We start from the raw sequence: 27,852 nt of genomic DNA, 5'->3' as shown, positions 1-27,852 counted from the left end.
GTGACAGAGCACATCATTGCCTGCAATCTCTCCACAGATTTGACTTTGATGGGATCAGTGTCCGAGACACGATATCCAATAAATGACAGTTTCTGGAGGCATGGCACGTCGAGAACCGAGAGGGCAGTATAACTGGGGAGACTGTGGACATACCCACACAATACATACATCTGATACAAATGGCAAAAACTGGATGGTGCAAGTGACTGGACAAGGTGAGTAAAAACCAACACCACACCCACACATGCACAACACCTAACGGAAACTCCACCAATCACGTAAACCACACGTCACCTCGTCCAATCCAGACACAAATCCAGCGAAGTTCGTGCAATGGTAACTCAAAAAAAACAAGAAGCACACACACCCACTCACACAATACGAGTGAATAAGAGCAGAGCAGACCAGCGATTATGTGATTTGACGTTTATTGCTTAATGGTTGGCAAAATAAAAAGACTCCTCAATTGACTTTGCACACCGGCACATGACCGGGAAGTGGAAGAAACATCGCCCGAGACCAGATCTGTTCTCATTATTTATAATGGATTACGGTGGTACTCTATATGTCAGGAGGCACATGTAAAAAATAGCCGCCCCATCAAATGTGTACAAAATTATATGCTGAAAAGCTATCATATAGAATGAAGTCAAAAGTCTTTAAAAGCCATATCTTTTATTCTCGAATGTTTCAATAACTTCCAAGAATGAAAAAGGCATCAGGATACATCGATAACGCACCACATTGAGAGATCACAGAAAAATCGCTGAATTGTTCATGCATAGAATTGTTGATAAATGTCACCCTGCCGAGCACAATAACGGCTGAAGCAATTATAATGATTCCAACGGAAGGAAGCGACATTGTCTCTTGGGTATTGTACCCACACCATAACAATTTGTTTTTGATTGGATAAAAAAAATAAAAAATACAACCACAATACACCATAACCTGTTGAACAGCATTTACCCATGCACAGAGTGAGAAACTCTCCCACAAAAAACTCGTTTGCTGTAAAGTCTCCGTCATGGATTGTAAGGTATGAGCTATTGGATTGCAATACGCAATTTATGAAGGAAAAGAGCCAAGAACAGTCAGCTGATGCTTTCATTGAGGTTCACAGGGGTGTCATACCAGTTATTGAAAAGAGCATTCTCAATATTCACCTTTCCTTATACCGTATGCGTACTATTGTTCAAGCAAGTCATGCAGTACCTCCTCCTTATGTAAATATATGTGATCATATGACCCTTTTATAAGGCATCTATTTATTACATGTAGACAAGGTTCGGTAGGGATGGGCAGAGAGTCCACCTTTGGTGGTGGAGGTAATTATCAGATTCTTGCAGCTGTTCCCACGTTGCACATCGTTAACAGAACCAATTTGAGTTACTTTGTTTAGTCAGCATCTCTCCATTTTGATACGATGATTGAATGTCGGTTAGTTACAATTTACGTAGTACACTGCAAGAAAGATAACGGATTCTATATCTGATCTAGATTCAATTCCTGACCTGACAATAAATGCAGTATGGTACGGTACAGGATGTCATTTTGCATCCATTTAATACATGATGAAGAAGCCCTCGCTTACGGGGTAGACAAAATGTTGCTGCGAAACATAAATTTGGTTGGTCTCTCCGAGCCTCTTCCATCAGTTGTTCCAAGGGGGTGGGGGTCCAAGCAAGCCTTGAACCACTGAATATCTCTGCCCCCTTTCTTCCACAGCACCCCTGTGCAGTGTACTTATTTCACCAGCATGGCAATGTAAAAATGCATTCGTTTCTGTTGAGGTTTCGGACAATTGGTTTTGGCAACCTTGACTGAATAATTGATCATTTTCAAACATTAAGCCTTGCGTCTGCGTTCAACTTGCTAGGACAAAGCGACCTTTATTTATATCCATGTTAATTTACAGCAATATGTATTGTGAATACATGATCATTACGCATTGACAATGACATTGGTGCGGTTCTGCAAAACTGCATGTCTCCAAGGCAATGGCACCCAAGATACAGTGATCCCCAGGCAGTTATTTCATTGATATTCGTGTAGTTGGTCCTCCCCTCGTGTCTAGTGGGTTAATGGGACGAAGCTCATTGCATGGGACTCGTAGTTTGCTCAAATAAATATCTCTCTGCTTCATACTCTGACCTCCACTCTAATCCTTTCCTTTTAGCCATAGCACACAACAAGCATTCAAGCACACACACACAAACCATTCAATAGACAATTGTTTAAAAAGCACACCGTGATGCTTACTGTAGCTCAGATAATCCCCGTTGCACAGAAGACAGCCCGCACACGGGAATTTGAGCACCATTATTTCATTCAAATCTGCATGCCAATTCCCAATTGGCACCTCACCTTACTCCACACCTCGCTCACCAAGTCTCACCACTTTTATCACAAATGCCTCCCACACATGGGAAAAATATTCCCGCACCTCCTCGTAACTCTGTATTGATACAATTTGCTATTCTATTTCGAGGAGTACCACGCGACATTGGATTGTCCTTGGGGCCGTGCGATGCTCGACCACACAACAGACGCTAATAGCTCCACCGCATCTCACCGGAAACGTCCCGGGTGAGCGTCTGGAATTGTTACAGCCCTAATCCAGTTGTCAGACCATGGCAAGACCGAAAGCAATGAGGAGGGGTCACGGGAAGGGCGATCCGTAAGTTTGGTTCGCGTCCCGGGAGTACATTTTGGCTCGTGAAGTAGCCTATGGGTGGCGGAGAAAGTCTGCTGCCATCTGACATAAACTACACTCGATGCATATTCAGGGCTGGGGTGCCGGCTCAAGGAGCATGCCCCATATTAAGTCAGGAGCTCCGAGCCGTGCCAAACCTGGTAGGCATCTGAGCCGGTTTCTGGTCCTGGAGCCTGGCGAAGCATGGCTCGGGCTGATGTGGCCCAATATAGGAGCAGAATTTGGGTCACAGCGCGTTGCTTTCAGGTTCTCACCCCACCCTTCACCTGGGGCTTATAAAAGGGGGGAGCATGGAGCCGTAAAGAGCCTCTTCTTCAGAACATTATTTGTGTGCGATTGCCGTCCGAAGAGAGCTTCTTCTTCGAGAACCTGATCCATGTGCAATTGCCGTTCGAGACTCCCTGCTGTGCTGTTGAAGTGCTACAAACCTCGCAAAGCCAGACGGACTCACTGCTGGGCACGGACGGTGGACCAGTGCAGAGTGCACATTGCCACGAGTCCCGGCGAATACAAAGGCAGGAGATAACGCACCATATAACGAGGTGGGAACACTCAGGCAGAGCGTCCCAGAGGTACACGCTACACATACAGACCTTTACACGGTTCGGTTAGGGATCTTCCTCCTCACACGTCTATATTCATTCTCTGTCTCTCTGTCTCATCTTCTGTGGATGAACAAAGAAGAATGTTACTGATTTGCAATCACATTTTCCACTGGGATGACAATGCACCCCTCACATCACATACATCGCACCTCCCCAGGCCTCACCGTAGACGCCAGTATCTTTCCAACGACCCCTCCCTCAGCATCCTGGGCCACGTTGCCCAGCCGACTGCACCAGATATTTAGAGGGTGCTCATCCTCACCTTTCTCTCTCTAACATTCCGTGTGTGTGCGTGCGTGCGTGATGGTGCCTGTTCCAGATTAAGTAAGATTGTCGAAGATAGTCGGGATAATTCTGCTCTGTATCTTCTTTTGTAAGTTTCCTTTTGCCGCACCCCACTATTTCCTTGCTATCCCCTGCTGTACATAAAAATAAAACCCCATTCAATGTGCCACAAACTTTTCTCTGCTTGGTTGTAAATAAATGCATTGTATAGAAATGTTCCCAGCTCGTTTTCGTTTTTCTTCCATTGGTCCAGCATGGCCCGCACCCTCGTGTAGCCGGGACGTTATTCCCCAACGATCTGTTTCCTAGCCGGTACGTGCTTGGCAGTTCCACTCGGCTGCATATGATCTGGTAAGATGATCCGGTTTGAGCAAGTGTGTACCGAGGGAGTGTTCCCTGGTAATTAGATCACATGACCTTTCGGTAAATGGTTTAGACAGAGGACCCAAAGTCAACTGGCCGAGTTATTGGCATTCACGGTCGATTCGCGACCTGCCGCATCACAATGTTGTTCGTATGTGATGGCGTGCGATTCCAGAGAGTCTGGTGGGAACCTGAGGTAGTTCACCCCTTGTTGTCTTTGCCTCTGACCCCGAGTCCACAACAATATGTTCTGAATGTTTGTTACAACCAGGGTGCCTGATACAGAGGTCCGTCTATACATGTAAACATGCAATACTTGCCACTGTATACCATCTGGAAACGATAAATGTATACGACTTCCTGTCAATCACTCTATATACTGTAATCCATAACTACTAATAAAAAAAAAATAAAAAAAATAAAAAAAATAAAAAAAAGACACCTCTCTAATCATACTGCCTTCTAACCCAAAAATAATAGAAGCTTCCTTGGGAAGCGATCATGCCTGTGCAAGATCATGCGACATGCCACTGCATTCATGTGTTTATTTTTGTTTTGCCCTTGACTTGACCTTTGGTACCCCCAACATGTTTGCAAAATATAGTGGAGATTGTGCCCAGCCCCGTTATTTGTTCTATGATTTTCAGACAAACAAACAATACATGTAGAGAATTTCCTTGTGGGAAGGGGGTGGGGGGTGAGAGTTGGAGATGGCAGCTCAGAAACTCTCAGATTCTGAAGTTCCCACAACCAAAATTTGGGGCCTCGAAGGGCTACGGTTCATCTGTGAAAGAACAACATGTATACAAACGTACAAACAAACACATAAACACTTCAAAATATTTATTGTACACCGTTCCTTCCTCATTCCATATCCAGGCAATGCACGACATCATGGCCGGGTGCCGAAGGAAGGGAGTTCTCAGTTTTTACTCCATTTGTTTTCTTGATTGTCCGGGTGATCTCAGCCATCCTTTGAGTGAGAAAGCTGAAATTTGGGGACAAAAGTGAAGATTTGCTTTGACAAAAAGGATATGTTTTAATTTTGAGATTACTCAATTAATTGATTAGGTACTTAATTATTATCGATTTATATTAATTCCTTATTTATTTTGTTTCTCATCTGGGCAATATCTCAGGCACCTTTTGAGCGAGGAAGCTGATATTTGGACATGACGGTGAACAAGTGATTTGGCTACAAAGAGTATTTTGATTTATCAATTAATTATTCATTTTCGATGACTTGGTTAATTTTCAAAAAGTTGCAGATTCAGATGAAACGGTGGTAGTTTTGGTATGGCATCAGCCAATTTATTGAAAAATCAATTATTTTAAGATTATTATTTATTTTAGTTTCACAATTAATCAATGAATCAATCAATTATTACACACGGCTCCACCCCAAATCTCTCTCCATGTGCTGCAGGGCGAGCAAGTGTCGTTTGTACACATTCATCTCAGAAGTACATTTGTACACATAAACTAAGTATCGTTTGTACATATTTAGCTTAGAAGTGCACCGCTTCCTCCCAATTCCCTCTTCACGTGATGCATGGCATCATCGCCGGGGTGCTTAAGGTGCCCCCGGTGATGTCGCATGCTGGAGGATTTGTTATTTATTTGGCTTGGGGGCGGTGTACTTTGAATGTACATCTACTTGGAACTTTTCTATTAACATATTAAGAATATAAATACGATTAAAAAAAATAGGCCTGAGGAAGTTCATGGATGACGAATGAAAATGTCACCCGAGGCCAAGTCTGCTCTTGCCCGTTTGATTTAAAATTAGTGGAGTAGTGTTGAGTACCAATTGTTGGTTGCCTATGCCTTTTTGAGCAATGGATAATCCCAACCGCTTCAACTAAATGTCACATCATATAGTTATGTGGAAGGATAGTATGTAGGTACCCACACGGGCGACCACGAACACGCAAGATAATCAAATGGTCTAATTGGCTGAATGGACAATGGAGTGGAAATGCTTACATCCCCCAGGTTCCCAGCCCAGTCCAATAGTATTCCTTCTCCTCTGACTAACTTTCTGGCATCTTGGAAGACACTCCTTCTGGCAGGAAAGAAATATTGCAACAAGGGATGAAGATGATCACTCGGTACCATTAAGTAGTGATTGGCATTGACTGCACCAAAACCATGTAAGGGAAATGCACCCCACAACATCACAGAACCACTAGAATCCTTCACTGTTGCAACCAAGCACTCATGGTTGTAGAGTTTTTCGGTTGGCGCCACACATGCACTCGTCCGTTTGGTGAGAATATAGTGAAGGATGATTCATCTGACCATGTCACATTTCTCGACTGCTCGGTAGTCCATTGCCTGCGCTCTTTGCACCACTCGACTCGCAAACGTGCATTTCTAGGTAGAATGAGCAGTTTGTGCACTGCAACCAGACTATGGTATCCCACCCTGGGGAATTCTAGGCGGACCATTTTTGATGAAATATGCTCGTGCCCCAGGTTCAAATTTATAGTCAATTGATCGGCAGTTGGTCACCTACTTTGAATTGTACTTCAAATTAATGCACAGATGTCACGATCCTGAAGTATGCGCTTCCGCCCACTGTTGATGTTTTCCCTCAGAGTTCTATGCCGACAACACCTTAGACACCGTTGCTCATGAAACATCAACAAGTTGAGCTGTCTTTGTCCACTGAAACTTCTGCCAAACATGCCCCAACAATCACCCCTTTTTCAAAGTCACCGAGATCTCCTCTTGCAGCCATGCAAACCATAATTAGAGACAACTCGGCCTGTGCAGCATTTTTATACATGACCCTAAGCATGCTGGGATGTTATTTGCTTCATTAACACATGGGCCACACCTGTGTGGAAGCCATTGCTTTCAATATACTTGGTGTCCCTCATTTACCCAGGTGTCTCCAATTTTTTTGACCACTACCCGTATGTGTATGCTGCTGCTCTTCTTTCGGCTGCTCCCGTTAGGGGTCGCCACAGCGGATCATCCGTTATGATCCACATACTGATTTGGCACAGGTTTTACGCCAGATGCCCTTCCTGACGCAACCCTGGTCGCCTCTTACGACACAGGGATAAGGATTGGGTTTCGCCATGATTCTGGGCTGCCCTAAACCCTCTCATAGCGTGGAGCTCCCGTCCTCAAGCGATCCTCAAACCCAAGCCAGCCTCCGAGTATCCGGATTACAGGCGCACGCCACTACGCCCGGTATGTGTATATAATATGTATAATACGTACGTCACATATAATATGTGTATGATCACATACCGTGTGTGTGTGTTGGTCTGGACCGTTAAGTATGAATAACGAATTTAGTTGTGTGGCAATGGTTTGGGCTCTTGTGTTTGGTTGATGATGGGTGTACTAGGCCGTGTCTTTGCCGTTGAAGTCCCCTTCAATTATGGTGTTTGGGTAAGAGTGGGAGGTTCTGTTGTGAGTATTTGACTGGTACAGTGAATATGTTAGGTGGTATGTAAATGTTTATGATGTTCATGTGTTATTTGTTACCAATTTTAATTTTGAAAGCAAGAAGTGAAAGTGTGTTTTCTGGTGGTGGACGTGCTTTTGTGTCTTGCGTGATATCTATGCGTCTAACTGACGTGTATGTACTGTGTATGATGAGGCCTCCATCTCTGGTGGCCGGTCTGACTATGCGTATCAGTGTAGAGTTGCGAATGGTTGGTGTTTTGTTTTTCTGGTGTAATTTGGTTTCTTGTATGATGGCTATGTGAATGTTGTCTGTGGGAGTGCAGCGTTTAAATTGCCTGGCCTTACTGATGAGGCCGTCTGTGCTGTATTGGAGGAAATTAAGGTTATGTGTGAGTTTTTGGTTGTGTGTAGGTGGCGGTAATGCATTTGGGACCTGCGTAGGTGCATTGTTATTTGGATTTGAGTTTTGATTCAACCCAAAGTGGCTGCTGCAGGTTCATGCATGATTGTAGTCTGATATTTTATTGGTACCGGCCAGATGGAACCATTCACAGCGCCTTTTGCAGCGGACAAACTCCCTGTGGCCCCGGAGCTAGTAATGCGAGTTTCACATGTTGGGTAAATGCATATAGTGGTGGGCCCCAGGTTAGTTTCTGTGTCTCCAGCGAGAAGGAGAAAGGGGAGGACTGCTCGAGGGAAGTCACTCACCAAAGAGGGAAAAAAAGTTTGTTGTGGATATGTGATAGGTGTGCGAATGTGACATGTGGTGATTTGAGTGTTTGTGTGTGAAAGGTTCATGTAGAAGATGAGAGGGAGTGGGCCAGTCCATGGGGATCGATCAGTGTTCTGACTGTGGCTGCGCTGCCATGACTAACCAAAGCATCAGGGAGGAGTGGGGAGGATTTTGCCCCCATCCTGCATTGGAGGGAGGGGATGGGGGGGGTATAACCACCATGAAGAGGCACCCCTGGTTGTTGTTATCTCTGGTGTTGGTGCTTGTGCTGGCCTAGTGACCATACGATCAGCGCTCTATTGATGAGGATGCTCTTCGGATAAACAGATCACTCACAAGGACACAACGGTTTGCCGCTCTTTGTCACTCGGCCTCTGTTCCACACAAATCATTATGCACTGGCTCAAATGTTACTCGTGACCAGAGCGGGAGAGAGAGGGGGACGAGCAAGAGTGAGCGGGCGAGAAAGAGGGAGAAGCAAAATAAAAAAAACAAATAAACAGAGAGAAGGAGATATTGATTGAGGACCCTTCCTCAATTTGTTTGTTCTGTTGGTAACCCGTGCTGTATTCTGAAGTGTAATGCTTCATATTGAACAACCTTACACAGATACAGTACACATGATACACTGCATACATTATCGATTCTATACAAGGCTTTATCAACGAGTATGCGTATCAGTGTAGAGTCCTTTTGGTGAGAACATAGTGAAGGATGATTCATACCATAGTCTCCCCAGGGCTAACAAAATGTCAAAAAAAAAGATTATTCATTAAAAAACAAACATATTTTTACATGTAGTCCAAACAGTCGATATCACATAAAATAACTTGAATTAACATCTGTCTTTTTATTGTCAGGCCATATCATTCTCATAATCCCCCCTTCCCCACCCCAGTAGGTCACACACACATAAACACCACCTTCCCAGAATTTCTCAGCAGATACGCAAAAACGAAAAAAAAACCGAGCAGTGGAACCCAGCATACACCATTCTGGGATGAAATCTCCACTTATCTTCCAGGAATACATACAACCACAAATAATATGCTTTTAACCGCAAATTAATGAAGATTTAAATGAAGGTAACAAACATCCGGAGAGTTAAAATAATTATATATAAAATTATGTAGACCTGGCTGTTTTGCAAGCTTATTTATTATGGACAGGCAACTGTAATCAAAAACACGATATCATATTCTTATTGAACAAAGAAAGATCAAATATTGCATAGCCATTGTTCAAATAACTACTTTATATTTATATTCACTCCACCTAATTAACTGAGTAATTAACTGAGTACAAAGCCAGGCAGCTAGAGGTAAAGCAAATAGGGGGTTAGGTTATATTTGGAGGAGGACAAATTATAAATCCTAAGAGGTGGTTTTAACATTGTAGAGGAATTTAGTGAGGGTCACATCTAGAATATTGTGTGCAGTTTTGATCACCACAACTTAGGAAAGGACATAGCTGCTAAAAAGAGGGTTCAGCCCAGGGCTACTAGATTGATTGTATCTGACCTTGGCTACGGCCAAGGTGCCGGCGATAGCTCACCTGCTGTTTGCAAAGGATATACGAGAGTTGATCATGCTCAAGTAGCAAGAAGTAAAACAAACTACAGGAATCACTATCCTGAGGACTCTGGTCACATTCTCCCTTGAGCGATTGTTAAAATTCAGACTGGACCCTTCCCCCTCTGTGGTTGTTATAGTTAGAATTTAAGGCTTAACCCCTCATTATTACAGCTCAAACCTGAGCCGTCCCCCCGCATATAATTATAACCTGAGCTACAACCCTCAGCGATAATTATAGCTTAAAATTGAACCTTACACTGACTACTCGTAGATTGCTGTAGCTGGTGCTGCTGATTTTTATTCTGGATTATGAACTATCCAAACTACAATCCGTTCGTCACAGAGTTGATCAGCAAGTCTGTGGTCTATAACTTAAAATAAACTTCAATGAGGTCATTCGGTGGGTTTATATATTATATATATATATATATATATATATATATATATACATACATATACATTTGTTTAAAAAAGTATTACAGTAAGGTCTTCTAGAAAGTCGTTAATGAGTCCCTTAAAAGTGTGCCGTTGTAGGAAACGATGTTGTTGGAACCGAAGTTGTTAGACACTAATTTTCCCATTCAAATTAATGTAAATAACATTTAATGAGTCCCAAGTCGACCTTGTTTTGCACGAAATACATCTTTAATACAAAGGCATTCGGTGGAGTGCATCCCTCCGCCACGCAAAGCCTGATCCAGAAGAACATATCGGGGCAAATAATTTTTGAAATATCATGCTATATATCGGTTTCGCCACAACTCCTCAATGGTGAAGAATCACTTAAAAATTTAAAAATTCTCGTATCCGGATCTGGATCTTCACCAAAATTGAATCAATTTGTCCTCCTCACACACCTAACCTGTCCGCCAAGTTTCATCTGAATCCGGTCACAACTTTGAAATATCGTGCTCCATATATCGATCGGTTTTAGTCCTATCACTCAATGGTGAAGAATCACTTAAAAAAACATTATTGGATCTGGATTTGTATCTTCACCCAAATTTAATTATTCCTCGTCACACACCCAACATGTCCACCAAGTTTTCTCCTATCCATCCACACAAACAGACAGACAGGGGTGAGTGAAAACAAAACCTCCTTCCACCTATGGTGGTGGAGGTAATGAGTCCATAACAACATTTTGTTGTAAATTTTACAGTTACATCCTTATCATATATATATATATATATATATATATATATATATATATATATATATATATATATATATATATATATATATATATTTTCGATCGGAACAAATTCAGAACCAAACTACTGCTAAACTACAGGTTCGTTTTCCATTTGCAAAATATATATTTTTGTATATATGCATTAAAAAAAACTCAAGTTAAAAATTAAAGGAGCTTGAGATTTAGCAATATAAAAATAAAAATACATTTTGAGAAAACCCAAAATAAAAAAGTAAGTAAATAAAACAAAATAAAAAAAAAGGTAAAAGACGAATGTCATCGCCCCATTGCTTTAGTAATTTTGCTGTGTGGCGTTAAAGGTTTAGCCCATATTTATGTACAACGAAAATGGCCACCAGTCTACCAGCGAGGGGCATGTGTCTGCCATCATGTACTGTGTTTGTGCCACGCTTGAACAAAATCGGACCACGAATGTTTGAGAAATGGTTAGGGACACATTTAAGTTACAAAATGGCCACCACTTGGCCATCTTGGATCTGATCTCGGAAAAGAAATGACGTGCATATGTCAGCAATCATTCATAATCTGTGTGCCAAGTTTGAACAACATTGATAAATGGCATGTCCGAGAAAATGTTGAGGTCGTGTTCGACACCGGTTTTTTTTTTTTTACAAAAAAAATGGCCGCCAGTTGGCCATCTTGGATCTGATCTCGAAAAAAAAAAGATGATATGCATATGCAAGCCACCATTCATAATGTACTTGCCAAGTTTGAACAACATCGATAAATGCATGTCCGAGAAATTGAGGGCGTGTTCGACACCGGGTTTTTTTTTTTTTTTACAACTCAAATGGCCGCCATGAGGCCATCTTGGATCTGATCTCAAAACAAATGGCATGCTTATGTAAGCCATCATTCTTTATCTGTGTCAAGTTTGAACAACATCGGTAAATGCATGTCTGAGAAATGGTTGAGGACATGTTCAACACGGGTCTTTTTTTTTTTACAACTAAAATGGTCGCCAGTCGGCCATCTTGGATCTGATGTCCAAAAATAATGACATGCTTATGTATACCATCATGTGTTGTCTTTGTGCAAGGTACGAATAAAATCGGTCCATACATGTCCGAGATATGGTTGCGGACACACTCACGCATGGACACGAAAATCGAGACCAAATCCATAAGCCCCCGTTTCGGACTAAGTCCAATGGGGGCTGAAAAGTGAAAAAATAAATGTGAGTAACCAGAACTTGTTTCCCGTGCCAAAGCCAAAATACTAATGGCATTTCCATGCTAGACAGCCAAGCACAGCTGTTTACTATCAACAGCGGTTGCTGCGAGCTTTCTGCCAATTTCATTGATAAAGTGGGAGATTGATTGGCCGTAGACCCCCGTTTTTTCAAAGGCAATAGGCTCAAATATGTAGGAAAAATGAAGGCCGGCATATTTCTAGCACTTCATGTTTTCCGCATAGGTGGCCACCGTTCCGGCCATAATAGCTGTGTTGTTGATGTGGGATTCGGCAAATGTATCGACACAGGTGCACTCCAAAGTTAGACGTCTCCCATTCTTGTCGGGGACAATACTCAAGCCATTAGGGTGTACACTTTTGCCAGAGTCTAAACCAAGGGGTTCCAAGACAGGTGATACCCATGCCCCATGAAAGGCACGCCTGACCACATGGTCAATTCAGCATGTCTTTGTGAACGACTGGAGCTAAACCGGCACGACAAACCATGATGGCCGAGCATATCCATCGTTCTACCGCATCAACACTTATGACAGAATAATAGCTCTAACACGCAGCGTGACCGCAGCACTCAGGGACAATGGGGTCAAGCGCGGTTCCCAAGAAGGGAACAGGGACTGTGTGGAGCCATGACCTGCTCTCCTTGGTCGTTGCGGCCAAAATATGGGTTCTGGTGACCTGATCAGCCCCATTCATCAGAATGGCAAATGACACTTTTGCTGCCTCGACGTTCCTAGCTTTTTTTTAGCTGAGCCAGGACAGACGTTTAGGTTCGCCAGCACCGGCATAGCCCAAGCTCCATGCTGACACAGCCGATGCCAACTCCCCAATTTGTGCCAAACCGCTTACGCGGGACAGAACGGCATCAAGCAAGGGGCGGACAGCCAGCGATTATGGAAATGAAGCCAGAGAGGGCCATGTCGGTAGCCTTCCTGAAACCCAGACCACCCTGCTTAACTGGAGGCATGGCTTGCATCCAAGCAATATCATCGAAAGTGACATTGGAAATTTTGTGAACAGTTTCACAGACAAAGTGGTCAAAAGATCCTCACTGCATGCATTTCAAGTAGGAGGGAGACACACACACACACACACACACACACACACACACACACACACACACACACACACACACACACACACACACACACACACACACACACACACACACACACACAAAGATATACAGGAGCTTGGGTAGGGCAAAGCAATTTTTGAGCAAAACAAATGCTTCGTGAGCGTCGATTAACTCCAGGAGGCTTGCCATCGGAATCAAATTGTCATGCTTCTCAGTGATGATTTAGGGCAATGGCTTCAAAAAGAACAGAGTGCCAAGAAGGTACCATTCATTGGTTGGTACCATCTTGATATTGGGGAGAACTGCCTTGAATATAGCCTCGGTAAGTTAAGTCGTCTGGTGATGCCTGGCTAAGGATAGTTAGTTCACAGTTGCCGCCATTAGTCACAAGTCCAATTTCAATCAGTTGAGCCATGACATTCTGAAGGTCGGCCAGGACTTTTGTGGACTCATCATCAAATGATGCATCAAGGTACCATATATTAAGCTCCGACCGAACCCCCCCCCCCTAACTATGGTGGGGTCATTGCCCAGGGATAAAAGGCCAGGCCCAAAGGGGTCGCCCTGTTCAATTCCTGTTGCTGAATGAATGGCCTCATCATCATAGAATAAGACTGAAGTCCAGGAGTATGCCTACCAGATGAGTCAATAGATGCTAGGGGTGCACCTTCGTGGCTCAGCCAAACAAAAAAAATCATGCCTCAAGCAGTTAAATGCGTTACACATGTCGATCTTAAGGAAAACGTGGTTAGGAGGTGAATGTCAAATAGTGTCTGGCAGTGTGAGCAGCCACTTCATACCCACCTTTGGTCGAATACCCCAGCTGGACAGGGCATAGCTCAGCCCCAAGTTTGTTGGATAAAGATCAAACTCTGGCTTTTGTCACGAGTCAACAAAACGTGTTGCCCACTGCAATTGGGCGAACACCACCATCATTCTTGTATTGGTTAAAGCAACTAAATTTGCAGCAAAAAAAAATAGGATGAACGGCTTGCCAAACCTCTCCCTGGAAAACCATGTCAATGAACAGGGTGAGAGATGGAAGTAAGCGAGCCTCCACTTTGACAAATTCCTTGCCCAGAAGAGCCTGAAGGTGGCCTGGTCTGAGCCAGTCAGGGCCCGCAGCCAACCTCGGATGGAAATATATTGACTGAAGTCCGGACGGAATGCCCCGAGAGAACCACCAGGGTGGCCAATTCACGGCCGGGTGCAGCCGGAAGGTTGAGGTCTGGCGGGGGCCCGGATGTTCGGCTTTAAGTGCATTAAATAATTAAAACATACAAAATAAAGAAATAAAAGCATTATAGAAATTAGGGATGCCATACATCTGGGTTTTCCCGAACATGCCCTCCTTTACGGGCCTTAAATCTTCTTCTGGCTGTTTTTTTTTCATTATTTAAAAATGTTTGGGATTTTGCCTTTTCACTTCTCTGTAACATTTTTTTGCATTTTCAAAGGGATAAATTATGATTTGGAATACTTTTTTGTTAACCTTATTTAAATGGTTCAACCATTTTTGTACATTTTCTACTATGATAGAATGTGGTTATGTAATGTTTGGACCAGGACAGTTTAGTACAAGTGTGTACTACTCAATCATGGCATTACCATTTTGTTTGTGAACCACTGATATTTTTTTATGGTCAAGAAAAGTACTGGCTGATCACTATTTGAACATAGGTTTAGTCCCCACCTTGCCTCCCCCACTCTCCCCAACCTTATCCATAATTTTCATCAAACGTCTAAATATATAAACAAACAAACCTTAAAATATGGCTAATAAAATAATAAATAGTTTAAATATATGTGATACCAATTAGATTGTATTACACTCATTATAACAAAGTCATTATAACAAACTACAACTGCACCATTATAACAAACTCTAGCCGCACCCATTATAACATAAACTAGAGCCGTACGCATTATAACATAAACTCGAGCCGCACCCATTATAACAAACTCGAGCCGCACCAATTATAACATACACTGGAGCTGTACCAATTGGCATGATTTACATCAATCATAATACAAACATTTCTTTGACAAATTTATTTGCAATATTGGTAATATAATATTTCTTTGAAATTTAATTTGTGATACAAGGTCCGAGAGGTCTAAGTGGTCAAGGAACTAAGCTGTCTCATCTGTCTGAAGTGTGTAAAGGGTCTAAATGGTGTTCAGGTCTAATATGTCTGAAGGGTCTAAGGGGTCTAAATGGTGTTAAGGTCTAATCAGTCTGAAGGGTCTCTGGGGTCTAAATGGTGTGAAGGTGTGAGGAGTCGAAATGGTGTTTAGGTCTCAGGGGTCCAAATGGTGTTATGGTCTCAGGGGGTCTAAAGCATCTTTAGGATATTGGGGGTCTTTGGGGTCCTCAGGGTCTTCAAAGGTCTAAGGATTCTCAGCAGTCTAAATGGTTGAAAGTTACATTCCAATAGTACGTAAATAATAATAATATATATATATATATATATATATATATATATATATATATATATATATATATATATACATACATATACATACATACATATATCTTCTTCTTCTTCTTCTTCTTTCGGCTGCTCCCGTTCGGGGTCGCCACAGCGGATCATCCGTATGAGGATGATCCGCATAGTGATTTGGCACATGTTTTACGCCGGATGCCCTTCCTGACGCAACCCTGGTCGCCTCTTACAACACAGGGATATGGTACACCTACTTTAACCGGGTATACACCGGCCCAGTAGACTGGTACTCATTTCGCCGACCTCGGAAGGATGACAGGCTGAGTCAACCCCCTGGTGTATTAATTCAGTGACCCAACGGGGCTTGAACACAGGACCTTTTGGATCCTAAGCCGCTGCGCCAACACCAGGCTCATATATATATATATATATATATATATATATATATATATATATATATATATATATATATATATATATATATATATATATATATATATATATATAGTCGTCGACTTACGACTGTTCGACATTACGACCACGTTTTTTTTTTTTATGTGTATGTAAAATATACGGTGTTCAACTTACGACCAATTGGTCAGAACCAATTGCGGTCATAAGTCGACGACTACCTGTATATGTATATATATATATATATATATATATATATATATATATATATATATATATATATATATATATATATAGATATAGTCACACGGATGGACGGATGGACAGAGGCAGGGAAGGAGGAATGGAAGCACGCCAAGACAGAGCTCTTTTTATAGAGGACACTTATTTACCAACCTCTTATATTATAGAGGAAATAAAACTCATGCTGTACACATTATAACAAAAACAACCAAGAGCTGTGGTCATTATTACAACAATTTTTTTTCCTCAAATTTAAACTTGAGCTATCTACATTATTGCAAAAATATAACAATGCTAGAAGTAAATAGCATATTATAAAAACAAATCCATACATTCCATCCTAGAGCTGTGCACTGTTACAAAATTTAACCAAACTGGAGCTATGCATATTATGAGAAAAAAAAAAAACCATAAAACTTGAGCTGTACACATTATTACAAAACAAATCCAAAGTAGAAAAAAAAAGAAGTTTATGCCTCATTACAAAAACAAAACCAAACTAGAAAGCATTCAGTAGAGCGCATACCCCCGCCAGCCTGAACAGTAGTTTAAATTTTGAATTCCACCAACAGGCCAGATCTGGATCCGGACCTTAACCAAAATCGAATCAGCTTCTTCTTGTCAACTACCCAACATGCCCATGTTCCGTCTGAATATGTCCCAAACTTTTTGAGATATTGTGCAATATATCGTTTTTGGCCCGATCTCTCAATGGTGAAGAATCACTGTAAAAATTACAGTGCCAGATTTGGATCCAGATCTTCACCAAAATATAATAAGTTCATCCTTGTCACACACACCTTTCCACAAATTTTTGATATATCTGGTCCACAGACAAACAAATAAAGACACAGCCAGACAGGGGTGAAAACAAAAACTCCATCCACCACAAGAGCTGTTTCAAATGTTAGTTTTTAAAAACAAACATTATTCAAAAAAAAAAATAAAACACAAAAACAAAACCAAGATTAAACCAGAAAGCACCTCAAGACACAAAGCCGTTCCTGCTTCTCTTTTTGGTCAACAAAGTCAAGGCTGATGAAAGAGCTCTAACACAGAGCAGATCAGGACACAACAGAATAAAAGTAACAGCAGAAATAGATGGGGAAACACCACCAGCAGGGTTAGAGGCCAAAATAGATAGAGATGGACAAGGGATGCATGTAAGGATAAAGGGTAGGAAAAGGTGCAGGGGGTGGACTTTGTACTCAAACTAATCTTGTAAAAAAAAAAAAAAAAAAAAAAATTCATTCGTGCTCTCCACATTCTCCTTATAAAGATTTGTTGAAAATTTAATGACAAAAGCGCAGGTGATAGTTGTCGCACACGCAAGCGCACGCACGATGGGCGTGAGTGCTGTATTCTAAAAACAAACAAAAAATGAACGCTGTGCATGTTATTACAAAAAAAAACGAAAACCAAACTAGAGTTTTGCTCATGATTGTAAAACCAAAGCAAACTAGAGCTTTGTGCCACAATACAAAAACAAAACTAAAGAAGAAAAAGAGCAATCAGAGATTGCAGATCCTCGCCAGGACTTCTTTTATGTAGTGTAATTTTTTTTTTTATAGGTTTTAGGGTAAATCCAATATGGCTGCCAACAATATGACCGATCATATCATATGTGAACCTTTTGTTCCTCATGGACAGGCAGTCATACGTGTAAAGTTGTCTCAATTTGTTCAGCCACTTCAGAGAAGAAAAATTTTGAAGGTTAAAAAAAAAAATTAAAACAATATGGCTGCTGAATCACGTGATCGATGATGTAATTAAAAAAAAAAACTTTCACGGACCATTTTATCCTGAGACACTCAATTTTTCACACTGATGAGATGTGGCATTCTACATACGCAATTATGACGTCATAACGAGGGCACCTACGATGTAATAAAAAAAAAAATTAAACCCATTCCGCATGAGGAGTATTTGCTCCATACCAAGTTTCAATTTTTTTTCCTTGGTGCGGTTTCAGAGATACAGAGGTCCAAAGTTTTCTTCCCATTTTTCAATATGGCTGCCACAACACGTGACCTATGACGTCATAATTATCATTAAAACATTATACATGAGTAGTTGCTCCTGTGGTGAAAATTTTGTCTCAATTCGACAAGCGGTTGCGGAAAAAAACACAGAAGTTCTGTGCGGACAAACAGACCGACAGACAAACAAACAAGCAAACGGACCCAAATACAATACCCTCTCCTTTGGCGAGGGTAACTAGAGGCACAATGCTTTATAACTTCGAGCAGTTATGGCTGGGTACCATCCACCTTGTCCCTTCTCCCGGCTTTGATATAACCTCGCTTCGATCGGACACCTGACCGACAATGTCCTCTTTACCCAGACTCACACCCCACCCCTTCCTCCTCCCACCCGAGTCCCTCTGAACACCCACCCCACCCCTTCCCCTTCCTCAGTTAGTTACCAAGTGTAATTGCTTGTGTTGGTTCACGTTTCATGTAGAGAGCTCGCCGAGTGGCTTAAGCACTCAAACAAGCACATCCCTTCATTGGGTGGTGTATTTTCGACTGCTGCCGCGATAATTGAAAACAAAACGTGCATTGCCTTGTTTGAGTTAAAATGAAAATGTATTTTCTTTTTTTCCTCAAAATGGTCCCCGCATTCAAGGATAGAAGACGCGTTGTCTTCAGGCATAAATTATGAATTAATTACGGAAACTGGTTCAGTATTTCTCGACGAAGCTGATGTTAATGTTTATTCACTTTACACAACATGTGCAACACATATCCATTAGTTTGTTTCTAAGCTTTTAAGTCAAGCAAAAACGAACAAGCTCAAATGAGCCCAGATCCTCATCCTCTTAACGATGACGTCATAAAAAAACGAATAAGATGTCAGGTTTGCGATAAATTATCTGTGCTAATGCCCGGCTTGATTCCCGCAAACAAAATTCAAACAGCTTGCCTAGTTTCAGAGATAATGGTATCGGCGATTGCCATTAGTGGCGATATTATGACGTCAGCTTTTTTTCAAGGAAGAATTTCCAAAATTGGGGGTTACTGCCTGCGTGTGGGCTTTCTGCATATACATGGCAAGTTTCACGAAGATCCGATGAAAACTCTGGGTTGTGAAACAAAAAGTCAAAAAATAGGAATGACATCATAGTGATGTATCATATGTGCGGTAATTCATCTCTGCTAATCCCCTGGTCGATTCCCGCATATAGAATTCAAAAAGCTTGCCTAGTTTCGGAGATAATTTTTTAGGCGATTTCAATTAGCCGAGATATTTTGACGTCATACCTTTTTTTCTAGGAGGAATTTTCTAAATCGGAGATGGTTACTGTCTGCGCAGGGTATTTTTACATATATACGCCAAGTTTCAGGAAGTTTCAATGAAAACTGTAGGCGGCTGTGAAACAAAAAAGTCCACAAGAAGAAGTTGAAGAACAACAACATGAGTAAGACTTAGAGATCCTCCACGAGAATCTAAAAATATTTTAAATGAAAGACCACAATTTTCTTTCCTCTGTACAATATGAAAGTTAACGTAACTTCATTGGGCAGTGCTTAATTAGACCGATGCCGTGATTCTTGGAAACAAAACATGCATTTCCTCGCTTGAGGTATCATCAAATTGTACATTTCTTTCCTCAAAATTGTAGCTTTATTATATAATAGAAGACGGGTTGAGTCTTCAAATGTACTGACATGAGGCCTGTATAAACATATGAACGATGTGAAGCGAAAAATATGGCCATGATTTCTGGGCGGCTGGAGGGAAAGGTGTGTCCGAGCTAAAAGGTGATGCTTGTGATGTTTGCCGAGATGAGGGAAGGTGCGGCCTGCAGAATGGGTGGTGCAAATGACCCACCCACACAGACATGAACAGCTCTATGCAGTATACAAGATGAATTCTTGGGTATAATAAAATAATTTCTCTGAAACTGAATAACCAATCAATACTGGACTTTGCAGGTATGATCCACGATCCTTGCTGCATATATTTTATTTAATAATGACATCATCAGTCATGTGGTTTGGCAGCCACATTGGTTTCACAGAAAATAAATACAAAATTATATTTTGGAAACCTCTATAGCGAACGATTAGAAACTTTGCAGTTATGATCCACTCCCCTTGCCCCATGTAATGTGATGCGATTCATATCGATGCGTTAAGCTGTTGTGGAGAAAATTGGTTTGAAAAAGTGTCGGTTTTCAAACGAACATGGCTGCCAAACCACGTGACCTATGGTATTGAAAATTTGCATTCTGCCCATGATTGGGGAGAGGATCATGTGCGTGAAGTTTCATTTTGAACGGATAAGGTTCGTTTTTCTATCCAATATGGCTGCCACATGACGTGACCTATGATGTCATCATTTTCACATTGTATGTAGCAATTGTGGTAGATGATATTTGGTAAATTTTGTTTCAATTCGATAAGTGGTTCCAGAGAAAACATTTCATATTTTTCTTCAATCCAATATGGCTGCCAAACCATATGACCTATCAATTATTATTTATCACCCTAGTATCCCCAACTCATGTGGAACATGTCTGTGAAATTTCCCCTCAATCTGTCCAGCTATACTGGAGAAGATTTTTGAAGGTTTAGGGTAAATCAATATGGCTGCCAGACCATGTGACCTATGACATCATAGTGATCAAATTTATTCAGCATATCCAGCCGATCATTTGTGTGCAGTTTCACTTCAATCTCTAAAGTGCTTCTGGAGAGGAAGATTTTTTTCATTTTTTTTTTTTGGAAAAAAAAAACAATATGACTGCCAAACCACATGAGGGATGACGTAATAATTTTTTTGTGTTCACATCTTTCGCAAGATGAACCTCAGAAATTTTCATACTGATGGGATGCAGCGTTATACATGTCAAATTTTCACCGGGATACCACTTCACTCACCAATGACGTCATGGTTAATACCACTTACACCCTTGTGAAGATCTTCACAATGAGCCATATTTCAATTTTTTTCCCAGTGAGCGGTTCCAGAAAAGAAGACGTCCAAAGTTTTTACTTTTTACCAACATGGCTGCCACCGCACGTGACCAATGACGTCATAATTATTAAAAAAAATTCTGCATGAGTAGTCGCACCTCCGGTTAAAATTTTGTGTCAACCGGGCAAGTCGTTGCTGAGAAAACGTCGAGAAAAAAAAAATAAAAAAAATAAAAAAAAGGCCCAAAATAGTTCATAGCATAATAAAAAACGAGCCAAACCCCACGCTCCGCGTGAAGTTTCGAAAGTGAGGGTTCATTCGGACCTCAATATATTCAGTGTTCACAATGTGATTTATAGACTTTCTTTATATACAATGTTTGTTACATTTTTGTGTCAAATGCACCTTCTGAGGTAGTCGGCATGTGCAGAAGAGGGTTTTACATTGCAGACCGTGTTTTCTCGGAGTGGCATTACGCCTCAGCGGTGACGTCACACGTCGCCATGCAAACAAATGTAAAAATTAGAAGAAAAAAAAATCGCCAAAAATTCTCAAACCTGTCCATCTGGCGCGATCTCACCTAGCCCATGCTACACATTAGACCACAGAGCATCCACATGCCGAAAGTAGCGACAATCAGTCTGGCAGTTTTCAGAGGAGATACGTCCACAAAATATGGCTTAGCGTATTAATATAATAATAATCTGAACAGAAACCATCGGGTTCCACAGCCTGTAAGGCTAATGGTACCCTAACTGTGCAAACAATCATAAAAAAAAATTTAAACCACAAAAGAAAACAAAGCCAAACTCTGTGTGCCATACAGTAAGTCCTCGCTTAACATTGTTTTGTTATCAAGTCGCTGATCTATTGGAGAACACTCATTTAAAGTTGTTCACAGTTATGTTATAAAGTCGTTTTACCTCGAATTTAGTACCAGACTAATGGTTTTCCTCGTTCAAACAAAGCTACAGTATAATTGTGACCATACTCTGTGCAGAGCGTTGGTGCTGCTTAAGCAGTCTCCTTGGCTATTGGACACAATCCTGGACGGGTCGCCACTCCGACACAGTATACCAGCAAGCTGGCACTCATTTTGCCGACCTCGGAAGGATGACAGGCAGAGGTAACCCCACCTGGTATCAATTCAACAGCTGAGTGCGATTTGAACTCAGGTCCCTTGGATCTAAAGTCCACCACCCTAACCATTAAGCCAAAACCAGGCATTACAGTACAAACCATACCATAAATGCCGAGGTATAAGCCGTATAATAAATACTGGTGTATTAGCCACCCACCCAGAGTACACACAGTACAGGCCTCAACACACAAAGCTGTGCATCGATAGCATCAGTGGGTCCTGGGCTGAAGTTACTCAGGTGTGCATGAATGGTGTGTGGAGGAAGTTGCGGCCTGAATGTGTCAATGACTTGTAAGGATTTCGAAATGTCCTCCCCACTACGAAGAAAGTTATCCTCGGCTTGGCCAAGAAAGTGGGTTTTGATGAGGTGGCAGAAACCGACGTTTACACAACCTCTGCAAATCACACAGAGAAGAGCTAACCAATGAAGATCTGAAGCAACTGGAGATGATGATATTCAATTGTCTGTTTAAAATTATTTTTAAAAACTTGTACTCAATATGTAAATCATGTGTTTTGTCTGATGATAACCCCCCCCCACCCCCCGGAACATAACCACCCCAAGTTACATTAATTATTATGGGGAAATTGTATTCAATTAAAGTCACTTTTCAAGAATGTAACTACAACTTTAAAGTGAGGAATGGCTGTATTGCAATGATAAAACCAAGATGTGTACTATATTATAAGAACAAAACCAAACTAGAGCAGTGAAACTTATTACAAAACAAAAACAACCAAAGCTAGCATGGCACTCAGTGCAGTGCATGCCTCTGCAAGGTTGAATAGTTTACATTTTGTATCCCACGAATGGGCTGCATTTGGATCCGGACATGAAACAAAATTGAATCAGATCGTTTTTGTCACCTACCCAACTCATCCACCAAGTTTTGTCATAATCCCTCCGCAACGTTTTCAGATATCGTGGCCATGTTTATCAGTTTTCACCCCATCTTTCAATGGTGAAGAATCACTTATAAAAAAAAAACAAACATCATAGTATTCGGATCTGGATCCGAAAATTCACCAAAATCTAATCAAATCGTCTTTATCTCATGCCCAACCTCTCCAACAAATTTCGTCTGAATCCGTCCATAACGTTTCAAGATATCCTGCAGACAGACAGACAGACAGACAGACAGACAGACAGACAGACGTGAAAACATAACCTCCTCCCATCTTCGGTGATGGAGGAAACTTGAGGTATGCATGAAACGAAACCGAACCCGAGCTGTGACATAATAATACAAAACGGACTTGTGGATATTATAAACCAATTCCAATGAGGAATTGCAAACATTTTAAAATTATTGGATCTATAGCTGTGCACATCGTAAGAAGTCTTGAACCGGAGCCGGGCAGACTATAACAGGTGATGTGCGACGGGATTGCATGGAGGGTTGAGGAGGGGGCAAGGCGGAGGTTGGCAACCCTCATAAAAGTGAGGAATAGGATGCTTTGGTGGAGGAGATTGGGGTGGTGGCTGGAGAAATGGCCTCGGGGGGGGGGGGGTGATTTAAATTAACAGAGGATGCAGAAGAAACGGAGGGATGTACATCAGGTGATTTACCTGCAGGAGGTGCGACCCGAGTTCCTTGCCCACGTTGTCCAGATAGCCGCTTCTTACGGGGTGTCCCCACGCCTCACCCAGGCCTACATGGAAGTGAAAAAAAAAAGGAGGGGTTAACATAAAGCAGGTTGAGCATGTATTGGTGGAGGGGGAGGAGGGTTGTAGGTGGCAATAGGCGACGGATAGCAGTGGATGGACAGGCTCATGTAAAATTCAAACTCATGATTGAAGGGAACACGGAGCGTGTTGCGGACCATCACAAGACAGGCATGTTCCCATTAAACGGTATTAAGTGCTGAGTTACGACGGACAGGACCCCAGATGGAAGCCGTGCTCACACCGAGATACGAAGTCGCGATGTTTCCAGGAGCGCAACGCGGGATGGGTTCGATTAAAGGCGCAACGAGTGTCCCTGCGGTTGAAATCACGTATTGATTGTGCTCACATGTCACCACGGCGCGCCCTAATGAACGGATAATTAGCACGTGTACAAACACCCTCGCAGCCTCGCGGAGCCGCGCACAACACGCGCACTACACGCGCACAACACACGCACTACACGCGCACAACACGCGCACTACACGCGCACTACACGCGCACTACACGCGCACTACACGCGCACAACACGCGCACTACACGCGCACAACACGCGCACAACACGCGCACTACACGCGCACTACACGCGCACTACACGCGCACTACACGCGCACTACACGCGCACACTTTCAACAAGATCTTCTCATAAAAAATCCTCTTTCGAGGCGCCATTTCCTATTTAATTCGTAAACGCATTTAATGCGATAATTATACGAACACCAATGCACAGAATTTTCTCACGTGTTTCTTTCTGCACGACAACCTCGTTTACACATCCGTGTGAAAACGAACACAGGTTCATTGTACGTGCACAGAAAAGGTCTTTCACGATCGAGCGTTTGCATTTTGCCAAATATTTAAACGATTTGTGTAAAAGTAGTGGTACATGCAGGACTGTACATATATATATATATATATATATATATATATATATGTATAAATAAATAATATATGCATAGATAAATTAATAATATATCTATATAAATAATATACATGCAAATATATAAATAATACATATTAAAAAAATAATATGTACTGTATAAATATATAAATGTAGAAATAAATAATATATAAATAATATATATGCATAGATAAATTAATAATATATAAATATATAAATAAATAATACATATTAAAAAAATGTGTATATATATATATATATATATATATATATATATATATATATATATGTATATACACAGAGCCGTCCGCAAAAGTTGGTATACAGAAATGAAAAACAAAACGTATTTTATTGATTATACAATAAAAGATGTATTATAGAAAAAATTACGAAAATAAAAGTATTAAAAATGGTAATCATGATTTTAATGAATTAAATGAATTCTAGTATTAAATGAATCCCAGCACCACTATTATAACACTGCAAATACTGGTATAATCCTTACTGTATACCTACTTTTGCAACCCCCTGTGTGTATATATATATATATATATATATATATATATATATATATATATATATATATATATATATATATATATATATATATATATATATATATATATATATATATATATATATATATATATATATATATATATATTGTTGCGGTTCTTGGAACCATACGCATACAACATACAGATGTCCCAAGTCAGTTATGCCATTAAGTATATGTGTAGACAGAACCCCTCCTTGTGTGCAGTGGGAAATTGAAGGGGTGCGTTGCGATGTTTTTTTAGTTATGGTAATAAATCTTTATATCCCATCCTCCACTGCGATCCAAGGTACCCGAGTGCTTGCAGCCTTCAGTTCGCTGGCAACAACGTACCATGGTCCACCTGTTGTCTCTGGAGGCTCGTTTTTCCGAGACAGAATCTTCGCTGTTGCAGTTCCTATTCGGCTTCTCCAAACGCTCCAACTCTTTCTTGACGAGTCCACACGCGTGGAGTGGGCGAACCTTGCTGGTGCCTGGCCGAGGGCCCGCCCAAAAAGGGCGAGCCCATGGGAGCCCTGTCCAATCAGGGTGGACAGTGACATCAGTTTTGACCAAGGCCCCGCCCTGCTGAGGGAGGTCTATAAACCATGACATCATCCTCAGTCTTGAGTTATTTGGGGGTCGTTCGTTCTGTGCTTGGAGGCCGGAGTTGGTTGGAAAACGAAGGGGTTCCCGCTGCTTGGTTCCGCTCATGTCTCGCCCTGACTACTGGTCCCGGCCCACTCGAGCTCCTCCATGGACCCGAACTCCACACGGGCAGCTGTGGACCTGACTGCATGACCATTGGCTGGTGCTGCACCACGGAGCATTCCTTTCCCCGAGACTTGGGTACTCGAAAGAACTGCGACCTCAGCCCGCCTCCTTCCCTGGCTGCAAGAATCCTTTGCCTTCAACTGGGTTTATTTTGTCCGAGTGTGTGGCACATCATTGTAAATCTTGCCTGTGTATTCCCGCATAAGTCTGCTCTGTGTCTTCTTTTGTAAGTTGCTGTAATTTGTCGCACTACATCTTCTTTCTTTTCCCTGCATAACACCCCAATAAACCTGTTTCTGTGCCGCATAAATTTCCTCGTTTATTAGAAATAAATTATTGTAGAAATGTTCCCTGTTCGTTTCCGTCCTTTCTTTCATTGATCCAGCATGGTTCGGATCTGAGTTTTAACCGGGTCTTTGTTCCCGTTAATCTGCTCATCCTAGCCGGCACGGCTTTGGCAGTTCCGCTCGACTTCACCCGAACCGGAGTTGCTAGTCGGTAGTTGGAACTCTACCACAATCGGTAGAGTGACCTGGTTCGAGCAAGACGTGCCGAGGGCGTGGTTCCCCGGTAGACGACACCGCGTGGTTAATTAGGTAAATTGGTTCTAGACAAAAAGACCCTCCGCTACGCGGTGGAGGTATTGGCATCCACGGTCGGTTAAGCGACCCACCGCCTCACGGAGTTATCTGTGAGCGATGGCCTCCAATTCCGGAGAGTGTGGTGGGAATCAACGTAACTTTCCCCACTTAGCGGTCGTTTTCACCACCGAACCTCCGGCCCGCAACAGTTTGATAGTCAGGAGTGAGATTGGAACCCCACGCCTCCACAAAGAAATTTACGGGAGACCAAACTCGCAACAGTTTGGTGTCAGGAGTTGGGACAGACCCATTAAAAAAATTTTTTTACGGGATTTGGACCAGGGGTGTGCTTGGCAACCCCCCCCCCCTTTTCCCTCCAAAATTAAGAGCAGTCAAATTTTATTTAATTCTCGGTACGAACCATGGCGGACCAAGACGAGCTGGTACAGGTGGTTTCTGATATAATGTTAAAGGAATCCGTGGCTCAGGACAACACCTGTGAGGAAGATCTTTCCCTGCAGCCAAACCCAGAGGTAGCATTGGGAGCAACGGCGACAATGCCGGAGTTCCCCCTGCATCAAATTTCCCCCATGAAGGACCGAACGACCCCTGTCGGATCCGCGCCCGATCGTGGCGGATCGGCTTCGCCGAGGTCATTTGACGTGATACAGATGTTGGAGATACTAATGCAAAGAATGGATGTAAATACGCAAGCACCAAAGGGCGAAATGAAACACACGGTCCGGAATTTTTCAAATGGGACCAGTACAATACGTGGGGAAATGACCAGATCGAGGGGGAGCGTGGAGGCTGTTTGGACCGTAATGGAGACCGGCAAGGTCGAGGTGACGAGTGAAACCTGTAAACTCGGGCAGGTAGAGACGAAGAGCCAGTAATTGGGCAATGTAAACGAGGTGGATGAATTGTACAAAATAAAAGAGGAGCACACAAACACATAGAACTGGTAGGGGACATTGGGGTTGAGCTTGTGGAATGTTTTGGGACCCAATGCGAGGGTCGGATTAACCTCCCACAGGAACGAG

General features: G+C 42.0%; 1 protein-coding gene across 2 annotated transcripts in view; it reads right to left on the bottom strand.

The window, feature by feature from the left end:
• Nucleotides 1–27,852, bottom strand: part of LOC147034360 (neuronal PAS domain-containing protein 1-like) — an 85,332-nt gene that overhangs the window by 18,166 nt on the left and 39,314 nt on the right. Inside the window, exons 3-4 of one of the 2 annotated variants that reach the window (XM_085881373.1) lie at nucleotides 23,923–24,005; nucleotides 22,939–23,325 (exon numbers count right to left, since the gene is read on the bottom strand). In XM_085881373.1, the coding sequence (XP_085737499.1) occupies nucleotides 23,323–23,325; nucleotides 23,923–24,005 (86 nt within the window). In that variant the 3' untranslated portion in view covers nucleotides 22,939–23,322. Of the gene's footprint in view, nucleotides 1–22,938; nucleotides 23,326–23,922; nucleotides 24,006–27,852 lie in introns of those variants that run through there. The other variant, XM_085881364.1, reaches the window with a different exon arrangement.

This window comes from Eptatretus burgeri, chromosome 1 (genome assembly GCF_056783735.1).
Source record: "Eptatretus burgeri isolate ZD-2024b chromosome 1, Ebu_testis_v1, whole genome shotgun sequence".
In the NCBI taxonomy this organism is placed as follows: Eukaryota; Metazoa; Chordata; class Myxini; order Myxiniformes; family Myxinidae; genus Eptatretus; species Eptatretus burgeri.
Note: the sequence above shows the minus strand (reverse complement) of the source record. Positions and strands in the feature narration are given on the sequence as shown.